We start from the raw sequence: 13,822 nt of genomic DNA, 5'->3' as shown, positions 1-13,822 counted from the left end.
ATGGTCGCCTTAGCCGAAGCCAGTCGCTCAATGTCGTGGCCAGGCCGATGGAAAGCAAAACCAGCAGACCCAGTTCTTCCCCTCTTTGAATATTATCTAGTAGACAAGACATGTATAAATAGGTAATTTGATTACTTATTTAAACTTTCATTATTAAACATTATCAAACTGCACAACGGGACTTAATCGCGTATTTAAGTTTTAAGATTTACCTCCGACGTTTCGAGGACGGCGTTGTTCCCGTGGTCTCGGAGAAGACTGGCTCAAGTTGACATCAACATCTTCTAGCCGCGCGAGTTTTTCGAACTACCCGCACTTGGCCTTGTTTATCAGTTTGAACTTTTTCGAACTACCCGCACTTGGTCTTGTTTATCAGTTTGAACGTTCAAACTGATAAACAAGACCAAGTGTGGGTAGTTCGAAAAACTCGCGCGGCAAGAAGATGTTAATGTCAACTTGAGCCAGTCTTCTCCGAGACCACGGGGACGACGCCGTCCTGGAAACGTCGGAGGTAAATCTTAAAACTTAAATACCTACGTGATTAAGTCCCGTTGTGCAGTTTCATAATTTGATTACTTATTTTTATTTCAGCAAATGCCGTCGAAGAAAAAGACGAAAGCTGAAAAGGTGGAGGAGGAGAAGATGTCGTCAACCACGGAACTTGTGCTTTCGATGTTTTATCTGCTGTATTTTATTTGGAACAATCGTGGCCTGTATTTTGACTTTTATCCCAATATTTACTGGAACCCATTGATGAGTAAAACGTGTGTACATTTGATTTCATTCTGTATTTTTTGTGATTCCAATTACAAAACTGACAAAGATACTATGTTTTACTTTTATATTTATACTTAGATGTCCATTCTCAATTAAACAGTTCCGTACGCAATACGTTAAAGTGTGATAAAGTTAGGCCTTAGTTAGGCCGTATAAAGTCTGCAGCGATTTTGACAGCCCACGCAGTGCAAGTGTCATTTTAAACGTCAAATTTCTATGAAATTATGACGTATAAATAACACACAGCGTGGGGTATCAAATCTGCTGCAGACTTTTATTGGTGCGATTGTAATTATGGTCCTAGACTATACAATGTGGTCAATTTTTTTAATGTTGTACATAATGTTATGGACGGTAATTATAATAGATAAGTGACCTATAAACAATATTGTAATGAGTCTTTCTTGTTCGTTGTTGTGTGTTGTGTTGTTGTTGTGTTTCTTGTTTATTGTTGTATTTAAATTGAATGAAAGCGCACAGACTTCGCTGGTTCGGTCACCTACTCAGAATGGGAGAGGATCGGGCTGTCAAGAAGGTGTTCTTGGGACGACCGACTGGTAGCCGTCCGGTGGGTCGGCCCAGGTATCGCTGGGAAGACAGTGTGGCGGCGGATCTGCTTCAGCTTCGCGTCAGTAACTGGCAGGAAGTTGCGCAGGATCGGGACAGGTGGCACGCTCTCGTTTCGGAGGCCAAGATTCTCTTTGGATCGCTGAGCCAAAATAGTTAGTTAGTTAGTTAGTCTTTCTTGTTCTCTAATCTTTGGTGTGGAGTGCGTCATATTTTTTTAGATAGGTACAGTCACCTGCAATAATATATTACACACTGTAGGCCGCAAAAATATCTGACACGATCTTATTTGTAGAGCCATAAGAGCGTGTCACATATTTTTGCGCCCTTCGAAGAGTAACATACTATTGCAGGTGACTGTACGTTTATAGTATGCCATAATATGTCGCCTGCCAAATCTATACTTACTACCTAACATGGTCTGATGATGCAAATGATACAAATGCACTAGAATAATCCCCTATTATTCTAGTGCATTTGTATCATGTGTATATACTACAATGTTCTGTCGCCAGAGTGCAGCACTACCGACTCTAGTAAATTCATAGACTAACTTATACATACTGTGCCTTAAACTGGTTTTGACAAGTTTTCACAGACAATCAAATATAACATTGATGCACCAAGGCGGTTTGTTTACAGGTAGCCTACTGCGAAACGCGAAATTCGAAATTTCTTTATAAGTAAGAGTGATAGAGAGGCAGAAACCGAACTTTCGATTGTCGTGTTTCACGGTAGGCCATGTGATTGACCTAGTGTCGCATGATGTGTCAATGAGGTTCCTTTACTTGTATGTGCTAATGGTGCCACCTACGCAGAGCTTTGCCTAATATTCCCTATTTTCGCAGTCAGAACTTTTCTACTGATATTGAACCTAGCATCCCAACTGACATAACATCATGACATGGGTAAGACTGACACGAATGACAGGAACTTCTAAATAAATAAACTTTATGTTTTAGAAAATAACCAAAAAAATTACACCTAACTCGAAGGCTTAGTAATCATAATACAATTTAAATTGAATGTAACAAAAACATAAAACAATCCCCATCAAAATTAGGGTTCTTCTGGACCAATAACTTTAAGAAAGATTTCTCAGTGCAAAGGCATCAGTTGTAAAAAAGAGTGAAAAATACAACCCAGATCTCTTAAAACACAGTAAAAAGCATGGAGAAAAGAAAAAGTTCTTGGATAAGCTGCATGCCAGCATAAAGGTGAGTCTGACTTTTAATATCTTGCTTTGTATGTGCTATTAAGTACCTAGTATCTTATTGCTGATTATAATTATTGGGTATTTATATATGGTCGTCAGGATTATAATGCAGATAAAGTGGTAATTGTAGTTAAGCAATCAGGCAATAACACAGTGCACTATCTTCACACTGTGTCATTACTATTGTAGTTAGTAATGACACAGTGTAAAGATACTACACTGTGACATTTCTAACTAAAATTACCACTTTTCCGCTGTGGTGTGTTTCAGAGAACATAAGCACTGAGTGTGCTAATACCTAATTTCGTGGACGAAAACGTAGTAGAATACTGATTTAAAATAACCGATAGTAGAACGGAAAAAGGATAGAAAATATAATTTAATATTCTTGATATTTTAGGGCACTGTGAATGCTACGGAAAATGCACGAATTATGCACATAATATTAATAATGTAGGTATAAGTATACAGATACGCATGACTGTATAATATTTTCCATCGTATTTCATGGAAACGTAAAAAGTATTGACGTTGACTGAAGTAGCAGGACAAATATGATCGCTTCCGAGAAAATACGATGGAATATAATTTTACATCTGTATATTAATTTTAAGTTTTACCGGACCGGGGACCGGGTTTTTACCGGATTAGGATATTAGGTTTATGGCTTGTTATTGTGTTGTGTGTAATGCCCAATTTTCTTTTAAATTTGACGATGCGTGTTGCGGATGACATATGTGAAAGTATACATTTTATTTTGACGAAACCTGAGGTGGATGAGGTATCTGTATGGTGACGAAGCCTGCGCTGTGGATTTTAAGTTTTTTTTTAATATAAGTACTTCTGTTTTCTAGCACCTCAAGTTTTCGAGTCGAATTGCGTTCTGATTAATCGCTTTCGCAACTGTGGTCAATCACTGCAATCGCCATGGACACACGTAGATGGTATTTATCTCTTGTTACCATACCATCGTATACTTTATTAACTAACAATTCGTAAATCTTATTGAAAAGACGAATGAATACTTAGCTATTTGCTTTCTCAACTTCCTAACGGTCGCTATCTTCTTCTATTTGACTCATAATTGTTTTTTCAGGTCACTGTCGACTTGCGGTGAATGCGATTTTGTTTTAGAACCACCTCGACGCTCTGGAATAGAACTTGAACGTCACAAGCCTTGTTTAGGCATAGACAAACTAATACAAGAAGAAAGAGAAAATCAAGAGTGGAATGTCGCTTTTCAAAAGGCTTTAGTAAAGAGATTGGAGGCTTCGGAGAGGAGACTCACGCTAGATGATTATTTGGACGACGATGATGATGACGCTTTACCTAGAGGAGGACGAAAACGAAAGAGAAAGAAGGAAGCTCAAACTACTGCTGCACCAGCAGTAAAAACTGAACAAGTTGCGGCCAAATTCCCTGAACCTAAAGAAGTATTCAAAGAGAAAAAATGCAGGTGCTCAAGAAAAATAAGAAAAGAAGAACGAAAACGGAAAACATTTGTAAAGATAATGGAAAGAGAACAAAGAAAATTTGAAAGGCGAAGTTTAAGAGCTCAAGAGAAATACGAAAAAGATCGACAGAAAGCTTACAAAAAATGTGAGAATACGCAACTCGCCATGGAAAAGGGATACTTTAAAAGAAACAAAGATGGTGTTGTAGATAAAGCTGAAGAGACTTATAGCGTGTTTATACATATGGATCCAGCTGAATGGTAAGATTATTTTTGTGCATCATTTCCATGAATATTAAATTAGAACGAAGTTAAATAATATGACAAGTTACAACTGGCCACAGCTGGCTATATTTCTTTTCTACCAAATGGTGTCGAAATAATTTGGCCAAGTCCGAGATAGCTCGAGGCATTTAGTGTTCCGTACGGCTACCATCAGTTTGGCATTGACATAAACGATATCGTGAACGTAATTTACTTCCTATAGGTATATCTCTTTCGCACTAATATGTCAGTACGAGCGAGATACATAGAAAGTAAATTACGTTCACGCCCACGGTAGCGTTTATGTCAATGCCAAACTGTACGGTTACCATCAGTTTGTCACTGACATAAACGCCGTCGAGAACGTAATTTACTTTCTATACATCCCGTTTGCACTAATATGCGAGTGCGAGCGAGATGTATAGAAAGTAAATTACGTTCTCGACGGCGTTTATGTCAGTGACAAACTGATGGTAACCGTACTGATGGTAGCCGTACCGCTCGCATCGTTACATTTTACAGAGGTTGTTTGCCTGTTTTTAGGATACCGTATTCAACTACACACACAGAACAATAGTACAAAGTGTCTAAGTGCGAAGGCCGAAGGCCGAGCTTTAGCAAAATGTCATCGCTTTAGCACAGAGCAATAGTACAAGTGTCTAAATGTGAAGGCCAAAGGCCGACCTCCGCGTAGCCCGAAGGCCCGAAGCGTCCAGGATGTCAGTGCTTTAACACAGAACAATAGTACAAGTGTCTAAATGCGAAAGCCGAAGGCCGAGCTCCGCGTAGAGCCGAAGGCCCGAAGCGTCCAGGCTGTCAGTTCTGTGTTTAACCACTGACATCTTGCAGGCTTCGGGCCTTCGGCCCTACGCGGAGCTCGGCCTCCGGCCTTCGCATTTAGACACTTGTATTAATTACCTGTGTTTAGAACTGACCTCCTGGATGCTTCGGGCTTTCGGCCTAATGCGACTTCAGCCTTTGGATCTTGCGACTTAGAGACTTGTACTTAAAAATACTTGGAAAAGTTACGGGAGGCGCGCGTCTGTCGGACGCTTCGGATCTTCGAATCGCTCCTTCGGCCTTTGCATTTAGTTAGATTCTTGGACTATTGCTTTGTGTTTGAATACCGAAGTCGAGCATCTCGCGAATGCTTGATGTATTATAATAATTTAGAGTAAGGCCAAGCGCGCACCACGATTTTTTGTCCTGCGATAATTTTGTCGCAGAAATGCAACGTATGTGTTTATATGTTAGTGCGCGCATATGCTACAAAAAAAACGCAGCGATTTTAAAATTGTGATTTGTCACATTTTTCCGCGATTGTTCGCGACGCGATTGTCGCAAAGTGAATTGCAGCATGCGGAGTTGTATGGCCCCGCGCGCACTATGATAATAAAATCGCACCCCGGCCGGACCTCAGTCGGCATTTCGCTCTCCAAACCCCAACATCTCGGCACCTGCATCTCCAATGGAGTCTCAAAATGAGACGCTAGATATTGACCATTTAATTATGGAAATAGACGGGGATCACCTTTGTGTTATAAATGCTCAAAGTCATACAGCAATCGCATATTAAAGACACGTTTCATGACAAGCGACTGGTACGAAATCCATGTTGAGAATGAACAAATCGTCGACTTTTTCATCGCAGTGCGCGCAGTGAATTTTCTGCGATATATTACAGCGCGATTCTAAAATCGTGTCGCAAAAATTAATATCGTGGTGCGCGCTTGGCCTATAATACCTTAATGTATACTCCTTCAATTTGAATTTAGAACTCATTATTATTTTTTATTTGATTTTGTTTCTAGTTCTATGCCATATACCGGGTGTGGCCTGTAACACGAGCAAATAATTCAAACATAGATTGTACTCCTCAGAGGGTGACACTTTTGTTCAACAACTTTTAAAAATTATGAAGTATTTAGACTCCCTATTTTTCATACTAAATAAATATTATCTTCAATGGACGTCATCGCCACGCCATATCATTGTGATTGACGTTGCTTGTCACGCCTTAAACATAACCAAATTCGAAATACATTGCGTCTTAGAATAAACTTTAAAGTGTATTAAAAATCAAACCACAAGTTATTTTTAAAAGTAGCTGAACAAATGTTGGTCAGTATGAGGAGGACAGCCTACAGTTTAATTTTTTTGCTCATATTACAGGCCACACCCGGTATATAGACTTTAATATTATTTAGAACTGCTAAAAAACAAGATCGGCTTACTTTAAATATTTCGTAAATTTTACCTTTGTTTCTAAAAACTGTGATATTTAACTGTCATATACTATTAATGTCTTCCAAAATTATTTTCTCGTAACAGGACTGAGGGGCTACCGCGAAAACCGAAATTCGCCATTTGCGGGGATTTTCTCTTTTACTCCAATGAAGGCGTAATTAGAGTGACAGAGAAAAATGCTCGCAATTTGCGAACTTCTATTTTCGCGGTTATAGCCCTGAATCTTGTTGCTCACCGATCCGTTCAAAAATATACATAAGTACTGAATATAATTAATAGATATTATAATTATACAATTAATACAGAAATGTAATGGTACTTAATGAAAAGGAATATTGTGTATATTGTTTCGACGAATCAGATACTCTCAATAAAATCTATACATGAGGCCAAAGCTGTTCATAAATATTAAATGACTTTATTATCTCTATACGCCTTACTAACTCTATGTGTCCTATTGTGGAAAAAAAAACACAACGACAGTCAAGAACGGAATTCTTAATTTGAATTTTTCAGATTTTTGAGACGCCTAGTCCATTGGTTGGAAAGCCCGTTCGAAATTGAAACTTATTTGCATTATAATAAGGTCGTATTTTGCAGAACTCTCTCATACTTATGGTAGGCTATTGAGATAAAATTAAATATCCCACAAAAATAAGCAAGCAGAATTAAACTTTGTGTCAAAGACATAAGTCATAAATTTAAATGCCAAAGTTTTAACTAAGGATGTTTCTCGCCTAATATGAATTGACCAGTGTAAGCATCAGTTAGCTAGCCCTAAGCAACCAAAGGTCAAGCTGCAGTTGAAAAACTAATAAAGATAAAGTTAAGCTGATAATTTTCCCGCCGTCTCCATGCTTCTTTAAGTTGGGTATTGACTGGTCAGCTGCCTGTTAGCTATAGTTTTCGCGAAAATCGCCAGGACAGAGGTGAAAATTTTTGTATGAAAACTTGCAACTTTAAATGCATTTTTTGACGAAACTATTGCAGTCTAAAATGAAGTCAAAATCAGTCCATCGACTCAATTTTTTGCAAGCTTTCTAATGGTACCCCACACGATTCTTACAAATGAAAAAAGTTTCAGCCTACCCCTCTCAACCCCCTAAATTTCCCCCTTTAATAAGAAATAAGCAGTTTTGACTTATTTACAATATGAGTGGTGGTAATTGCTATAACTGTTCCAAATTTTAGGTATCTATGTCAAACGGTCTCTGAGAAAAACGTATTTAACTGATTTGCAAGACCGAAGTGATCCCATAAGTGTTCCGTAAACAAAGTTTTGTACGGAACACTAAAAACGGCATTATCTTGACATTATGCTGTTCAACATAGTTCTCTGGAAAGAGAAGACCATGTTTTTTATTAAAACATGGTCTTCTCTTTCTAGAGTGACAAAAGCCTACGTCACAATAACATGGCCGCTATATATAGCGCTATCGCATATATTATCATATAGCGCTGTCGCATGATGACGTAGGCTTGTGTCAGTCAGGTGACCTAGAAAAGACGGGAAGAGAGTACCAGGCGGAGTATAAATTATTATACCATGGCTGTTCAACATGTTATTTCTGTTTTAGCGGTTGCCATGCACGAGACAGATGTTGGACAAAATTCAAGAAACGTGTCTTTGTGTTCTTCGTCTGGTTTTACATTTTCGGATTTATCATTGCCGGCATTGTTACCTACGTTCTAACATGGCTTTAGCTTGAAGTGTGCCTTAAGCAGAGTGATGTCCTATTTACTGAAAATTTTTGTGTATAATTTGTTAAATTGTTCGATTAACCTTTGTCTGACATAAAATGTTGTTTGTCTTGCATTTATTCTGCGTCAGAACTTTTTTTAGAGTGCGTTATTTTTTACCAAGCTAACCCCAGGCTCCCATGAGCCCTAGCAAGAAGCCGGGATAACGCCAGGAAGATGATAATGATATTTACCCTGTACTTGGTAACTGCCGACAGACAAAATACTTACCTACAATCGAAATTTCATTATCATATGTCTTAATAGTTACTGAGTAAAATAGCAAAGACATAATTATGAAGTTAAAGCCTGACCAGTAATATATGCTCATTGTCAAGAGGGCTCTATTTAATTATTCTTATGTACTTATAGACAGTTCAGTACCTAAAGTATAAAAAAATTAGTTCCAGTGAATTTTCGCAAAATGGCGCGTGATCATATATTCCTGGTCAGGCTTTACGCTCGGCGTTTGACCGTGCGTAACGTGAGCCTGGCTGCCTTTCCACTGAGACGGAAATGAGAGGTAGGATACGGGAATTAAAACATACGTTTAAAATCCATCGGAGTGAAGAAGAGATATGGATCCCCGCTCGTTTGCGCCTCAGTGGAAAGGCAGCATTATAATCTGCCACGGAACTCTTAAAACTCTGTGAAGTTAGCAAATCTACTACCTATTAGCACAAAACAGATAGGTACAGAAATCAACCTACATACAAAGCGCGCTCGAGCAACGCACACATAGACACTGCTCACGGACACGATATCTCGGACCAGTTGGGACCAGTGCGAGCGCGAGTGCCATCCGCTTGAGACACGCGTCTGTGAACTTTTTTGTGCAATAATGGAGAAACAAAACAAAAAGTTATTATAAGAGTGACATTCCATTTCCAACTGCAGCTGCAATACTGTTCATTTTACTATGGAAACGCGTCGCTGTCATTGTCAATTGCCATAGAAAATGAACAGTATTGCAGCTGCAGTTGGAAATGGAATGTCACTCTAACTGTACAGTGGACGGTTGTTTAAATTCAACATTAAACGGTGAATTGTCGTTTTTTAAGCTACCAGTGGTTTCAGAGAGAATGCGTATGCGATTTTATTACATAGTACATGAGAATGCGAATTTATTACACTTAAAAATATAATAATCGTGTATTTCGCCAATCTCGGAATCATCGCAAGATATTTTCTGTGGCAAATTTGTAATATAAAAATGACATTAAAATTAAAATACCTATTTGAGTTATTAATGTTATTATTAATTTATATTTCCATTCTTCCCGTTTCATCCTCAACAATAAATCAAACAACTAAATACGAGATACGATACGATAGATACGAGTGCCACTACCACGATAGTTTTTTGTGCATAAGTCATAGTTCGCAACAATCGCAACCCTAGAGCGACCGCCGAGCGTAGGTATGAAAAGTAAAGTACATACATGTGATTGACTTCTGTAGTTATCTATTTTGTGCTATTAGCTTGTTGACTATGGTCGCAAATGACATGACATGTGACACAGTGACATGAATAAACCTAAATAAAGTAGGTAACTTAGATTTCAGAAATAATAATAAAATTCGTGGTAGTTTCTGATATCTTATTACTCATACAACATCAATAAAGAAGACAAGTCAAACCAGAATCAATCTAGAAAAAGCTGACAATTTTACATATTTACTTACCTGCATACATATTTGTATTACATAACATAAACTAAGTAAGTTTTTGTAAGCAGATGTTGTTCAAGCACTAAATGAAAACATTAATAGATGCTCAAATGCTACAAAGTAAGACAAGGCCTGTTTAAAAAATACAAAATTATGAAAAGACGAAAAGTTTTTTACATACGTATATACCTACAGAAACTTAATGATTTGTAAAGGATAAAAGAAATCCACCAGAAAATGAGGAATTAACTTGAGCATTCCCTCTAAAGAAGATCAGAAGTAATAACGGGTGTGTGTTCATAATTAAATACCTATTTAGCGAAATTGACTATCTGCAGAAATGGCTCAAATGGATAAAAGTGAACGGTTGGTAATCAAAATTTATTTAATATATAAGTATTTCAACATTATTGTAGAATTATTTACTCACTTAATTTTTGTAGGATGTTATCGACCTCGGGTAGCGCCGAATTTTCTATGCAACCACCAAAATGTGCAAAAAAATTATTAAAGCCTCAAAAGGCCTGCACGTGTATAGACAAACTAGTAGACGAAGAAAGAGAGCGGCACGCGAGAAATATTCAGTTCCAAAAGGCTTTAGTAAAGAGGATAGAAGCATCGGAGAAAAGAATAGCATATGATGATGACGACGATGATGATGACGATGAACCAAGAGGGCGGAGGGGAGGAAGAAAAAAGGGAAAAGCAACCCCGGAACCAGCTACACCAGCACCACCCTCTATCCCTCCAGTAAAACCTCCCAACATCAAAGCACCATTCGACACAGACAAATGTATATGCTACAAAAAAATAATAAAGGAAGAACGTAAACGTAAGAAATTTGTAAGGAGCCTTGAACGGGAACAGAGGAAGTTTGAGAAAAACAATTTAAGGGCTCAACGCAAGTATGAGAAGGCGCGAAAGAAGGCTTTTAGAAAATGCGATTACTTACAAGAGACCTTAAATAAAAAGTACGCGTTAGGCGACAAAACTGTAAAGATAAACCAAGGGGATGACACGTATAGCGTGTTTTTACATTTGGATCCGGGTGATTGGTGAGTGTCTACATCTACAATTTTAACTTTGATAATTCGCAAACATACCTAAATGTAAGCGCCCTTCTACCTGCCGTAAAGCAAACAGAAGACAGACACCTAAAAGTCATAACTTCTTTTATCCATTTGCGGGAAAGTCAGAGTTAAATCCTAACACCCACCGCAGGACAGCTAGCTTAGCCAGGCGCCCGAATTAATTAAGAATTACACATTAACTAGAGGGGTTTCGTTGCTCTATAAATAGCAAACCTATTTCCCTAGCTACGGAAATTCTCCGTGACGGAGAGCTCCGTCTATAACGACTCGCACGCTAGCAGTGTATTTACTAAATCTGGACATTGAATACTGTGGATAGTGTCCATACCATATTTCTAACCGATTTATTTTTCTCTGTTTTAGTGGGTGCAGTTTAGGACAAAGATGTTGGGACAAATTTAAAAAGAAATTTATTAAATTCTGCGTCTGGTTTTACATCATTGGTTTCATTATCGGTATTGGAATGTATTTCTTCGTTGGGCAGTTTGGTAATATCCTGCAGCAAAACATCATTTATGTAAAGTCTGACCAGTAATATATGATCATTGTTAAGAGGGTGCTGTTAAAAAAATTGTTCCAGTGAAATTTCTCAACATGGCGCGTGAACATATAAATTTCTGGCCAGTCAAGCTTTGATACAATGCACTAGTATCACTAGTATTGACTGTCAGTGTAGATGTCGGCGGCCGATCGTAAGATCAGGCATATCGTGAAATTCCTAGGCATATCGTGAAACGCGAAAATCTACGCGTTCCGGCCGTACGGCCGTTTATGCCGCAATAAACGTATATTTCGACACTCTATGGACACTCTCAAGGGAATCTAAATTAATAGGGTACTTCTCGTTGGCCTAGAACTATGAAATTAGGCAAGTTAATATCGTCTTACACTACAAATTCAGGAAAAAATCTGAAAACTGTAAATAGAATAAGAAATTGTTAATTTTGTATGGAAAATATTGTGTGCAACTCCGGGGGTAGATATGTAAGTGAAATATTGCAAACTGGAGTCCAATTCAATCCAGTTTGCGGCTGTCGGGAATCTAGGTACAGACTCTCGTTTACAATATTTCACTTAACTTACCCCCCTCGATGCACAATGTACCTAATATCCTCTAGCCGCCCAGAGACCTATAAAAAGGTCTCCTGTTCCATTCTAATTTGAACTTTGTGTTGACAAAATAAAATTTCATTTTGCTTGGCAAGGTTTGACCTATGGGCGGCTAGAGGATATGTGTTTTGTTGTTACAGGTAAGTAACGGATTGTGGTGATCCTGACCGTAAAGAATCAACGGCGTTTCCCGTTGGTGTGGCCCCAGCATAAGAGTGATTAATTTTCGGTTGTGTGAATTGTATCATGTCATTTGTCTTTATGTACCTATGTCCAATTATGATGTTTTTGTTTGTCATTTTAAAACGTCATTGCACTGAAATAAGTTATTTTATTTATCTGCATACTCTACCAGCGACAATGTACTCGTAAATGTAGGTATTTGTTTAAAAAAGTTTAAAAATAGTTATACCCGCAAAAATATGTTACTCTTCGAAGGCCGCAAAAATGTGACACGCTCTAATAGCTCTACAAATAAGATCGTGTCAGATATTTTTGCGGCCTTCGTTGTGGAACATATTATTGGAGGTGACTGTACGTTCACATTATTGTGGGATGTAATCACGGTTAGATGTTTAAATTATTACGGTAATTCGGCAGTAACTGGCCGGTTTTAGTAACAGGCCGCCTGAAACAAAAATTCTATTCACCTATAGGAGCATTCCATGAAATTGTCTACCGTTGTCCCGTACAAACGCGAATTTTCTAAAGATTTACAGGTATAGGAGTTTCTATTTCTATAACAATTGGTCAAAAATATGACTAGAAAAATAATTGTCGGCTTTAAACGCCGAAAAAAAAGTTCTAATATACGTAATAAAATGCGTTTGTACGGGACAGCTCGTGGAATGCTCCTATAAACAATTAATTTTAGTATAAGGTTTTAATAACTTGCCAGCTTTCAATAACTAATTACTAAAAGTGGCCGGTTACTGCCGAATTACCCTATTTGTCTATAAGCAATAAAAAAGCTATTCCCTGGCTATTTTTAGAATTCCTAGACTAATCGCTCCGTGCATGAATGCGGCGCCGCCCTAGTGGGTATGGCCACAGAATAAATAATAGTACTAAGTACAGAAGACTCACTCTCTAACAAAACGCGTCTGTTACGATCAGCACAGATATGGCCGCTAGGTGGCGACAGCGCCACGCGCGGCTTATGGCAAACCCCAAAATTGGGGCCGAACGGATGTACTTTTAGCTACCTGTAGCAAAGCGACGAAATCGCGGAGTGAGACACGCCTGGTATGGCTCACACCCTCTAGGTCATTAAGCAATGACTTATTATTTGACAATTGGCACTCGGCAGATGTCGTCCCACGAAAGTTCATATTTTCACCACGTCATGCGTTGTCGACGCTGGCTCGGGCATAGCCAATTCTTTGTTATCACATTATTATGCTAAGTATTAACACAGAATAAGTAATAGTACCTCTTACCGTACAGAAAGGACACTTCCTACAAAACCGAAGTTTGACAGCGATTCAGGGTCGAATCACGATATCCCTTTGGCTTATCCAACTTTGGCAACTTATGCCACTATCCCTGACTATTTAGGGTTGTTAAAATTCAAGTAATTATCTTATCTGTGGTCGTGCACGCAAAAGGACATCAAGTTGTATCAACCCTAATAATTGCTCTGAGCAATGCTGAGCCGAACGGAGCCGAGTTTGCCCGAAGTCAGGA

General features: G+C 38.4%; 2 protein-coding genes across 2 annotated transcripts in view; one reads left to right on the top strand and one right to left on the bottom strand.

Moving 5' to 3' along the window:
- LOC134667950 (delta-1-pyrroline-5-carboxylate synthase) overlaps positions 1–13,822 on the bottom strand; it is a 267,662-nt gene that overhangs the window by 89,738 nt on the left and 164,102 nt on the right. The window lies entirely within an intron of this gene.
- LOC134667967 (uncharacterized) lies at positions 3,431–8,253 on the top strand. Its single transcript, XM_063525405.1, has 3 exons — positions 3,431–3,504; positions 3,657–4,274; positions 8,102–8,253. The coding sequence occupies exons 1-3, from the start codon at positions 3,488–3,490 to the stop codon at positions 8,226–8,228; spliced, it is 762 nt and encodes a 253-aa protein (XP_063381475.1). The 5' UTR covers positions 3,431–3,487; the 3' UTR covers positions 8,229–8,253.

This window comes from Cydia fagiglandana, chromosome 10 (assembly GCF_963556715.1).
Source record: "Cydia fagiglandana chromosome 10, ilCydFagi1.1, whole genome shotgun sequence".
Taxonomy (NCBI): Eukaryota; Metazoa; Arthropoda; class Insecta; order Lepidoptera; family Tortricidae; genus Cydia; species Cydia fagiglandana.
The sequence above is the reverse complement of the archived record's forward strand: the minus strand, read 5'-3'. Positions and strand labels throughout refer to the sequence as shown.

Bases quoted from the DNA above. Each gene is read 5' to 3' on its own strand.
- LOC134667967 (XM_063525405.1), top strand. The intron at 4,275-8,101 runs GTAAGATTATTT...TTTCTGTTTTAG, and splicing joins CATATGGATCCAGCTGAATG to CGGTTGCCATGCACGAGACA.